Here is a 10,487-nt window from a genome sequence, read left to right as displayed (position 1 = left end):
CCGGCCCGCGGGCAGAATGAGACGGAGCCCATCGTGCTGGAGGGCAAGTGCCTGGTGGTGTGCGACTCCAACCCCACGTCCGACCCTACGGGCACAGCCCTGGGCATCTCTGTGCGCTCCGGCAGCGCCAAGGTGGCTTTCTCTGCCATCAGGAGCACCAACCACGAGCCGTCCGAGATGAGTAATCGCACCATGATCATCTACTTCGACCAGGTGAGAGATCCTTCCTCCCGCGGCGTGCAGATTGGGCTGGTGAGGGAGGGGTGGATGGAAGACCGATGCCCGGTCCTCTGCAAGGGCTCTGCAGAGGCGCGGGGACGACAGTCCGGGACCGATTGCTGCCCACTCCCCTTCGTTCCCGTCTCGTTATAGGTACTAGTGAACATTGGGAGCAACTTTGATTCAGAACGCAGCACTTTCATCGCCCCGCGCAAAGGGATCTACAGTTTTAACTTCCACGTGGTAAAAGTCTACAACAGACAGACCATACAGGTCAGCCGCCGCCTCGGGGCGGGCCCTGGCCCCGTAGCGGGGTTACTGGCCGCAGGGGTGCTCGGGCTGTCCGGAGGTGGTAGGCAGAAGTGGCGGCTGCATGTACTTCGGGCTGCTTGGAGGTACAGATAGCGAGGCCTCTCAGTTCTGTGGCTTCAACTGCCCTCTGCTTTCCCTGTCTCTGGCTCTTGGGATCCAGCTCCATCCCTCCAGAGACAGAATTTTCTGCTTCCACCTTCCGGGCCCCTCCGAAGGGTTCCCTGGATTGCAGGGACTTCCTTGTAACTGCTGTTGTTAGCGCCCCAGACAGCTGCCGCTTGGGGAGCCTTCCCGGACTTGGATGCTTGTCTTCAGCACCACGGACAGGGCCCCCGTTTTCTCCCACTTGCCCCCATCCCCACCCCGTGCGGACTCTGGGTTTTTGAGCTAGCAGCATTTAGCCCCGGGGGGTGAGGGGTGGAGAGAGAAGGGAAGGAGGGGGCGTTGTGCTACTCTTTCCCGGCTCCAGCCGTGTCCCAGCAAGCACTCGCCGGCTCTTAGGGTCCCCAGAGGTGTCCAGGTTTCCTTTGGGCGCCGAGAGAGGCGGGACGCACAGCTGGGGAGAGGGCGCGAGGCCCTTGGCTGACGGTGCCACCACAAGGGCAAAACCAGGCGGTGGCGGGCGCGGCTGGATAGGGGCTGGAATTGAGCCCGTGGTTTGGGGAGAAAATACATTGTGCCGCTCGGTGCGAGATTTCTAATCAGAAATCACAGTGGCTTCTCCACTGTGTTTTGGCAACTGGGTCCAGGAGGGATTAGGGGCTTTTTGTTTGTTCGGTTTTGTTTTTCCGGTAGCGCCGGAGGGAGCCTGAGTTGCTGCGGCTTTTTTGTTTGTTCTTTGTTTTTTGAGGCTGAGGGGAAACGGGAGAGAGGTCAAAGGTCTCAGGGCGCTAGAGCCACCTCATGGGTTTATTAAATTGGATCACAGAGCACAGTCGAGATTCCCTTGGCGCGCTCATTTGAGAAACTGGAATAAGAGCAACTCCCGTTTTGGGGACAGACCCTTCCTGTCACCCAGATGTGTGGTCTTTCGCCCCACTGGAGCCTCAGTAGTAAGCTCCAAAGCCCGTTTTCCACCATTCGCCCCCGCCCCCCGCCACCACCACTTCTCCGTGCTTCCAGGTCTTACAGGCTGTTAGCCAAGCAGGGGGAAGGTTCGCTCCACCGCGGCTTCGGTGCCTGCCTAGGTTGCGCCTCTGAAGCGGGCCTTTCTCTTTCTCAGGTGAGCCTCATGCTAAACGGGTGGCCGGTGATTTCAGCCTTCGCTGGTGACCAGGACGTGACCCGGGAGGCCGCCAGCAACGGAGTCCTAATCCAAATGGAGAAAGGCGACCGAGCATACCTCAAGCTGGAGCGGGGAAACTTGATGGGGGGCTGGAAGTACTCGACCTTCTCCGGATTCCTCGTGTTTCCTCTCTGACTGGCTCATAGCCTGAAGGGAGGCGGGGAGAGGGCGAAGGCAGAAAGGGGAGTGAAAAAGAGGCTGAAATTAAGAGGGAGAGAAAGCAGCACGACTTGAAACTTCCTACATGTTCTCTAACTGTATCTGGGTAAAAAGGTGCGCGCCAGCGGTGGGACAACTTTGTCCATTTCCTTATTAGGAGACATAAATTTCGCTTAGCTCTGCGCACTCCCGTTTCCAAAAATAAACTCGCCTCCCCCATTCCAGTTGCAGTAATCAAGAAAGAGACGGCCTTGTCATTGTTTCTTATCCCCCAACTTCATGTTCCCTGCAATTTATTTAAAGAAACTTTGTATTTCACTACATAATCTCAAATCTTTCTCCCTAGCCCCCTCTGAATCCTTCTGCCTACTGAAATCTAATATATTCCCCGCCCCCAACCTTTTTTTTCAGTTTGGAGAGGGGGTAAGTTTTGTTGTTGTTTTGTTTTGTTTTGTTTTGGATGGGGAAGGTAGTTTTAATTTGGCAAGTGTTGCTCTTCTTAAAACACTGCTCAAGTTAATTAGCTGAAGATACTTAGTGTCCTCGGCTGCTTGTTAGCAGAGAAAGGACTCACCTTAGTGGTGACTGGTTTAAAAAAATATAAATATATATCATTTGTACACGAAGAACTCTTGCCAGTGGAAATTGGCTGTGTTTCCGTATTTCTATGTCCTACTCGGAGTGATCGTGAAATCTAAGGCTGCTTGATGTTCTGATGCTTGTCAATGCCGTCGTGCTCTGCGGCTCAACGAAACGCCAAGGAGCTTCTTCGGGACGCTTCCTCTTCCTCTGTAACATACGTGTGAATAGCCAAGATTTAATTTTGCTTTAATCTAATAAAGTCGAAGCGGGACTTTTATTTTTCTGAAACAGCTTTCTAAACTCCTCATCTTCCCCAGCTGGGAGGTTGGGGGTCGTGGGTGCCAAAGGGCGAGGTTCTGAAGGGCAGGAGACTTGGGGGAAGGCCACCATAGAAAGGCCTGGGCGCGAGGGCTTCCTCGCAAAGCCAGCCTTGCGCTCCTTCCTGTGCCAGGCCAGGGGCCAGCACTGCATTCGCCTGTGTTTACAGCTTTGACGCAAACGTAAGAAACGTGGCCGAAATCTTCCTTGGCCAGGCGCGGCCGCTGACCCGGGAGCGAAGTTTGATTTTTTTTCTTTGCGTTCCAAATGCATCAGGAATGGTTCCAGTTTGAGGACCCAAACCACTCTACCTGGGGCGACAGACTCCTCACGCCTTCTGTCCCCGGATGTCTCCCACCGCGTCCGCCCTGCAGTTCCCGAAGCAGCGTATGTTTTATACACCGCCTCTGAATCCGGAGTCCACCCGCCGCATACTCGGGCGCCCAGGACCTATGATTCCGCTCATTCACAGGACTTTATTCAAGAGGTTCGTCCAGGAGTTTTAATTGTATCGGAACATAATGTGAAAGCAAAATTGAAATAAACGACTTCGTTTTAAGTCTGGAAGGCTGACCCAGTTGCTTCGGCAGCGGGGAGGTCGGGAGCCGGAGCGAGTGGGCATCCTGGGGCGAAGGGCCGGGAGCTGGGAGCTGCAGCCGGGTGGTCCCCTGCAGTTGTGGTTCCTTTCAGAGAAACTTTTTCCTGGCCCAATATTCAGTAATGAATTTTATTTCCTTTAGGGGCATGGGGAGAAGGGAGAGTTAGTAATAGCACAATAAGCAACGTTTCTCGGATTTATCCCAGCGGCTGGTTCGAGTTAGAAATTCACGGTAGAAATTCACGGAGCACCGGGCCTCTGTTGAAACCCAGGCCCGTTTCTTCTCCGCATGCAATCCGGTAAGCCGCGGAGCAGCTATAGCGGGAGCCCTTCCAACCCAGTGGCTCCGGGACCCGCAGAGATAGATAGGGACTCACGAGTGAGGAGTGGACCCCAGTACTTTTCTGTTTCTGCCCAACAGTTTCCCTTCTACCCTGTCAGGCCCCAGGGAAGTGGGAATGAGAAGAAATAAGGGACCTTAAAGGGATTTAAAGAAAAACTGTTTTTAATAAAGAGACGCGCTTTTTCCGAAGCCTCCTGGTTGGGAAGGAGAGGTCGGAGACAGTTGGAGCCTTTGGCAGCGAAACTAGCTCCACCCAGCAGCTCTGCCATTGCAGGGCCAGCCCTTTGGGCTTGTGGAGACCCTATAGTCAGTGGGTGAGTGTAAGCTCGAGGCTCTAGGGCCGCAAAGGTTGGAGAGCCACCGCTCGAGGAAGCTGCCCCTGAACGCTTTGGCGCTCCCCGGGCTGCAGGTGGGTGGGTCAACTCTCTTTCTGAGGGCGAGAACCACCAGGGTTCTGGTTTCCGTGGCTGCCTGTTCTGTGGGGTCACCAGGCTGTGTCCCAGTGGAGTGACTTTGGCAAGTCCGCTTTCAGGCACTAAAGTTGCCCATTTATATAAAGACAGGGAGAAATCTAAAGACCTCTCAGAGTTCCTCCTGCTCTGTGGATCCAGCCCTCCTCTGCTCCCAGACTGGGAGTCTGCAGATTCTTTTGCCTAGGTGAGTGAGTCCTGGCTGCAGCCTGTGCTTACCTGGCTGCCAAGTGGCAGCTCCTGAGTACTAGGCCTTGGGCTAGGGTGCAGGCCAGGGGAAGCCTGTGTCTCCCGGAACTGGGACTCACTTCTGAGCCCCAGCTCTGGAGCCTGGAAGGTGAGTACAGTGGGAGCAAATTGTCCCCAAATTGGAAGAAGAGGGGTTGGTTTTCCTTTGATTCTGCTGTAGCTCAGCAGACCTCCTTCCTGGGAAAGGATTCCTGCCTCCCACAATGTCCGAACCTAGTATTGGAGAACCTTCTTAATTGGGCTCTAGCCTCCCTCTTCTTTCTCCACTTGCTGACCCCTTCCCTTGCCATCTGATGATTCCACCTCCCATTGTTGTCTTTATGCCTCCACACCTGCTGTTCCTGGTTGAAGTTGAAGCACCCCTTCTCTCCTCCAGTTTGCAAAGTCCTATCCTGCTGAGGACCCAAGAAGTCCAGCTGAAAGGCTGCTTGCTCTGGGAGGAGGTTCTATCCACACAATACAGGCATTGCTTCTCCGAGGTTCAACACCCCTTCTGCACCTTCCAACTAGGCCTTGTTTTGTGCTGGTTGGGAAGGGAGACATCTGGGGCTGAGCTTGTCTCTTACTGTGTGGGTTCCATGGGGGCAGAGAGAGCCCACACAGCGCTTAGCCTGCTAACCTGGCATCCCCACCCCAGAGGGCCTGGGGAGATGTGGGGCTCCATGTCTCCCAAACTGCCCTTACTGCCAGGCCTGAGCCTACCGGTGGCCTGAGTGGGGCTGCGGATAGCTCTCCCCAGGGACCTAGAGGTTTGAGTCCTTAGGGTCCTGGCAGGTGTGGTTGGGCCACCTCCCTCACTTCTGGGGTAAAGGTGAGGTGAGTGTTACTTCTGCTAGAGGCAGGGGAGCCATCTTCTGAGCACTGGGCTTCAGCCGGAAGGGAACCAGAGACTTGAAGACTGAGAGAGATGGAAGAGGAGGAGCACTAGGTAGAGACTACCTTCCTTCCCCCAGCCAGAGGTTAGGGAGGGGACCCATTCGGAAACCCATACCTCACAGTGGCATCCTTTCATGCTTAGAATCCTTTGGGCCCTTCTGGATCTGGGGCCCGCCTCTTGCTTTCATCTAAAATAAACCCCTTCAGAACAAAGCCTGTAGGGGTTCCAAAACCACCCCTTCATTCAGCCTTACCCTGGTCCCGAAGGCTCCTCCCCAGCCCAGGTCACCTTGGTCACCTCCTCCCGGAAGCCTTTCATGCCTTTCTTCTCCAGCCTCCCTCTTTGGAGTGTGGCCTCTCTTACCAGCCTGCCTCCTCCCTTTCCGCACCCCGCCAATTCTCCCAGGGCAGAGGCTGTGTCTTATTCTGCGCAGCGTTTCTGGCACCCAGCCAGGCTTAAAGGTACGGTGAGTGGAACTCAGGGAGGCTTCTAGGACCCAACGAGCCCAGACCTTCTCCGCCCGGGTTCTCCACACCTCGCTAAGCGGCCCGGGAGCCGCGCAGGCGAGGAGCCGAGGGTGTTCACTGTGGTCTCTGCTGGGTTGCGCTGGGCCACGCACCGGCCCCCCAGCTCGCTTGCTCCCCGGCCGCCGCTTCCACCGTAAGCCGAGCTGGGAGCGCGCCTTTCAAGCTGCTCTGGAGCGCTAATGCTCAGAGACCGGGCGCATCCGCTCTTAATGAGAACATAATTACCCAGATGGAGAGGGAGCCTCACCCCTCGCCTTAATTGTTGCCTTAATGGGGTGGTAGTAGGGGATAGTGCGGGGCGGAGGGAAGGCGTGGGACTCTCCCACGGGTTTCAGGTTGGGTCCTGGGGCGGGGCGGACTCAGTGGAAGGCGAAAGACCCTGAACTGCAGACGTGTGCGCTGCACTTGGCCTCTGGCTTCATATGAGACCTTAGAATACTCCCCGAATCCCAGCCTTACTTTTTTTCAACTCACAAATGCGAGAGATGGGCTAGAAGACGTCTAGTGCTACTTCCAGGCGGTCTTACTTTTATGATCAGTGTGGGTGAGTTTAAGCCTTCATCTTGGTGTCCAGCCACCTGTCTCCCACAGGTGCTGGGCCTAATCACCTCAACAGGCTTTCAAACAAAACATTGAAACCTAATACTGATTCTGGGTGGGAAAGTGGGCAGGGGGGCAGTGGTGCCCCGGAACCAAAGTTCAGGCACAGCTCCCTTTGAGCTAATTCCACGGAGAAAAAAACAAAACAAGAAAACAAAAAACAAACAAACAAAAAAGGCGGGGGTTGGGGTGGGATTGCCCAGGGTCATTTACAAAGATCTCTCAATCTTTTTGCATAGCGGATACATACGCACTCCCGGAGAGCCTTAGCGTCCTCGCATTTCAAATGGGAACAATAATGCCTTCACAACTGGGTAGTCGTGAAGACTGTGCTAAAAGGTCCAGAAAGTGCTCACCACTGCCTGACACATAGTAGGTGCTGAATAAAACTAGCAATACCAAGGAGCGATCAACACTTGGCATATCCCACAATCACAGAAACAGGATGTAGAGGAACATGTGGGTAATCCCAGCGGCATCAAACATATGTGAAAACTGAAACCAGAGAGCAAGTGAACCTGAATGGTGGATGTAGGAAAAGGACCCTGTGTTCTTTCTTGTTCCTGCATACTGATCCCATCCTCACCCACATCAACCACAAGCATAGGAGATTTTACCCCCTAAATATCTTTCCTCTTCATCCCTTTGCTTGTATATTTGCATCGACCACTGTGGATGAATGTTCTCTGCGTGTCTGTAGACTCTCCCATCAGACCAAGAGCTCTGTTGGCATGTCTGTGTCCCTTCAGAGGGTGAGCCCTTCAGAGTGAGAACTGTGTCTTCCTCATCTTGCCTGGTCCTGTGCTACCTACACAGTGCCTGGCACAGAGCAGGTGGCCTGTGATCATGTCATGAGCTAACCCAAACTGTGTCTGGCACAGTTGCAGGATATGGACACAGCCAATGAAAGTGCCCTTCAGGGGACTTCCTGGACCTCTCAGTCCCTCCTGTCTCCCCACCCCCTATATCACTAACAGGAACAATGCTGAAATGGAAGCGCTCCCAGATCCTGGGCAGAGACGGAAACCTTTCTAGGTACCTGCACTTGCTTTTATCCCCTCTTCCCATTTCAATCTGAGCCCAGCCTGTCCCCAGCAAGTCCCAGCTGTGATCCTGAGAAGGCAGTGAGCAGGGACAATGAGAAAGAGGCCAGAATCAGATGTATGGGCTGGTATTTGGATTTATTGCTAGGTCTTCTCACTGGAAAAAATGATTTGCTGTGCATAGATGAGGCTGCCTGCACTTCAGGAGGCAGCAAGGAAACACAACGCTGCTGATGTCAAGAAGGAGAGCCTCGTGATTCTAAGCAGAGGCCTTCCGGTTGTGTGGCCACAGCCCAGAGCCTAGGGAGATCTTTGTTCATCTTGCTAAGCTCCAAAGACTTCAAGGAAGGGGTGTAGGGTGAGGGGTCAGGGTGTCTCATCTAAGCAGACTCCAACCTGACCTCAGTGCTCTATTTGAGGACATTCCTATACCCTATACCTCATTGGCAAAGCCCTCCCTGACCCCTACTCAGCAGCTTGTCATCTGCTGACCACCTGAACTCTCCTATTCAGATCATGCCCTGACCACATCTTTGCTGCATGCTAAGCTCCAAGAGGATCAGGCCCTTATCTGCAGGCTCCCTGCAGTGTGCCCAATGCCTGGCACAGTGCCAGGTAGTAAATACTCTTTCAATGTTCCTTGAATGCATGAGTAAATGAACATATGACTGTGTAGACAGATGGATGGAGGGCTTACTGGTTGCATTGTGAATGCATCTTCCTGGCCCACCAGACTGGGAACTCCACAAAGGTGTCTGTCTTCTCTGCCTTGTTTATAGCTGTGTCCTCAGTGCCTAGCACAGTGTTTGGAATATGGTCAGCATGAAAAGCGTTTCTTCAATGAATGAAGAATTACCTTTATAATACTTTGGAAGTGGGACTGATGGGACTATGAGATTCTAGGGTGTAGGTTTGGTACTGTGCTCCTCTCTAAATCTTCACTGTTCCTCTGAATGTTTATTTTGGAATGGAATTGCATTGTACCTGTTGTCTGGAGTCAACTCTATAGCACGAGTTGTTTTTGTATGCTGTTTGTCCCCATGCCCAACATACTGTGGGCATCTTAGAGGGCAGGGGCCATATTTTATTTTCCTTAAAGGAGAGGGATACTCTCCTTTCCCCACCAGCATTTAATAATGGGATTTGGTATTGGTTGATCGGTTGTTTAATCCAGGATCAAGCCATTCAGCCTGTGGCAATGAATGGGCATTGACACCTTACTGATAGTGGTAGGTAACAAAGGTCAGAGGGTGCTAACCAGCAGGTTTTCCCATGATATTGGCACACTGGTCAGATGTAAAAAGTACATACAGGGTCTTGGCAAATGAGGGGGCTGGTAATTCCTTGTTCCCAGATGGCCATAAGGTCACTGGGTTTTTGTTCTAGCTAGATACAGAATGAACTCTGAAATCCCCTCATAGCTTTGGGTCCTGCTTCAGAACATGCAGTTGGAGTGGGCTCTGCCGGTTTCTTCTAAATAACATCAAAGACTCCCCCAACCCCCTACATTTCTCAGACCCAGTGTCCAGCTGGGAGTTCAGCCTGACAAAGGGTCTCTGGAATGCTCTGCTAGCAGCAGCAACCTGCTTACTCAGGTGAGGTTCAAGAGCCTTTTCTTCCATCATCAGAAATTACTGCACACTTTCAGGGAAACTTTCGAAGAGGGAAGAGGGAATTACTAACAAAGGAGAGGCAACTGGACATTTTCTTCCTCCTCATTTAAAAGGAAGCTGTGTGCTCTGCCCAGATCTTGTATTGGAAAGACTCTCCTTTGTATTCTGAGAGACTCAAAAATAAACTCCCCAATGTGTACTTCTGCTGAGAAGTTCAGATGATTTTATAATGACTGAGCGGCTCCAAATATGGCATTAAAATGCAGCTGATGAGGAGCCTGCTATTTTACTAACTCATCTTGATCAAAGTTGGTCAATTTAGGTCTCAGCAAATGTGCCAAATGCCCTCTCTCTTTCTCTCTTTTTGGAGTTCATTTCAGGTAGATGGATTATTTACTTATTCTGAAGGTGCTGAGGGAGAGGGCATGTTAGCAATACCAATTGGGCTGTGGGTGCAAACTCACAGCTCATCCTCACGTGGCATCTGGGTGTCTGATGCATTTTCTTCCTCCCCTTCTGGGCTTTTGATGCTTCCCAAGTGGGGACTTATTTGGCAGGTTCACCAGCATGTGGGCCTCAATAACCTCCTGCATCAAATTGAGTGACAGTGGTGCTCTTTGAGGCTGTGAAGCTTGCAGCTGTTTTCCTTGATTGCCTAAATATGTCCCTGTCTCTGTCATGAAAAGTTGGGATCCAGGCTGAGAGCAGAAACAAGTCTGTTCCCCGAAGAGTGACACCACACAGCCTCTAGGGTCCCATGCTAATTCGAAGTTTATGCAATGCAAGACTCTGCAGACAGCAATGAGGGTCTTTGTGTCTGCATTTCCAGCTTAAAGTTGTCACCAGCATCCTGCCTTGTAGCCCCAACCCACAGAAAAAGCCATTGACGGCCAGCTGTTAGAGATCTGATGGGAGTCTTCTTTGTTTTTGTTTTTTTTGGGGGGTGGTAGTTGGGGAGGGTGGGGGGGTGGAGTCTAGTTCTATTGCCCACTGGAGTGCAGTGTCTTGATCTCGGCTCACTGCAGCCTCTGCCTGTAGGTTCCAATGACCTTCCTGCCTCAGCCTCCCCAATACCTGGGACTACAGTCATGTGCCACCATGCCTGGCTACTTTTTTTTTTTTTTTTTTGAGTACAGATGGGGTTTCACCGTGTTGGCCAGGCTAGTCTCAAACTCCTGACCTCAAGCAATCTACCTGCCTCAAAGTGCTGGGATTACATGCGTGAGCCTGGCTGTGAGTCTTCTTTGGACTCTTCTTACATTTTTTTCTTCACTTGCCAGAGTGAGCTTCTC

The 10,487-nt window shown here is 52.4% G+C and overlaps 1 protein-coding gene across 1 annotated transcript; it reads left to right on the top strand.

The window, feature by feature from the left end:
- On the top strand, positions 1–2,834 carry CBLN1 (cerebellin 1 precursor; the record flags this gene model as incomplete). The annotated part of the gene is made up of 3 exons (XM_011989150.1): positions 1–213; positions 373–492; positions 1,754–2,834. Coding segments are annotated over 3 exons (531 nt in total), but the record flags the coding sequence as incomplete, so codon positions are not given.
- Between the last annotated feature and the right edge of the window lie 7,653 nt (positions 2,835–10,487).

The sequence above is a fragment of the Mandrillus leucophaeus genome, unplaced genomic scaffold, assembly GCF_000951045.1.
Source record: "Mandrillus leucophaeus isolate KB7577 unplaced genomic scaffold, Mleu.le_1.0 Scaffold348, whole genome shotgun sequence".
Lineage (NCBI taxonomy): Eukaryota > Metazoa > Chordata > Mammalia > Primates > Cercopithecidae > Mandrillus > Mandrillus leucophaeus.
The sequence above is the reverse complement of the archived record's forward strand: the minus strand, read 5'-3'. Positions and strand labels throughout refer to the sequence as shown.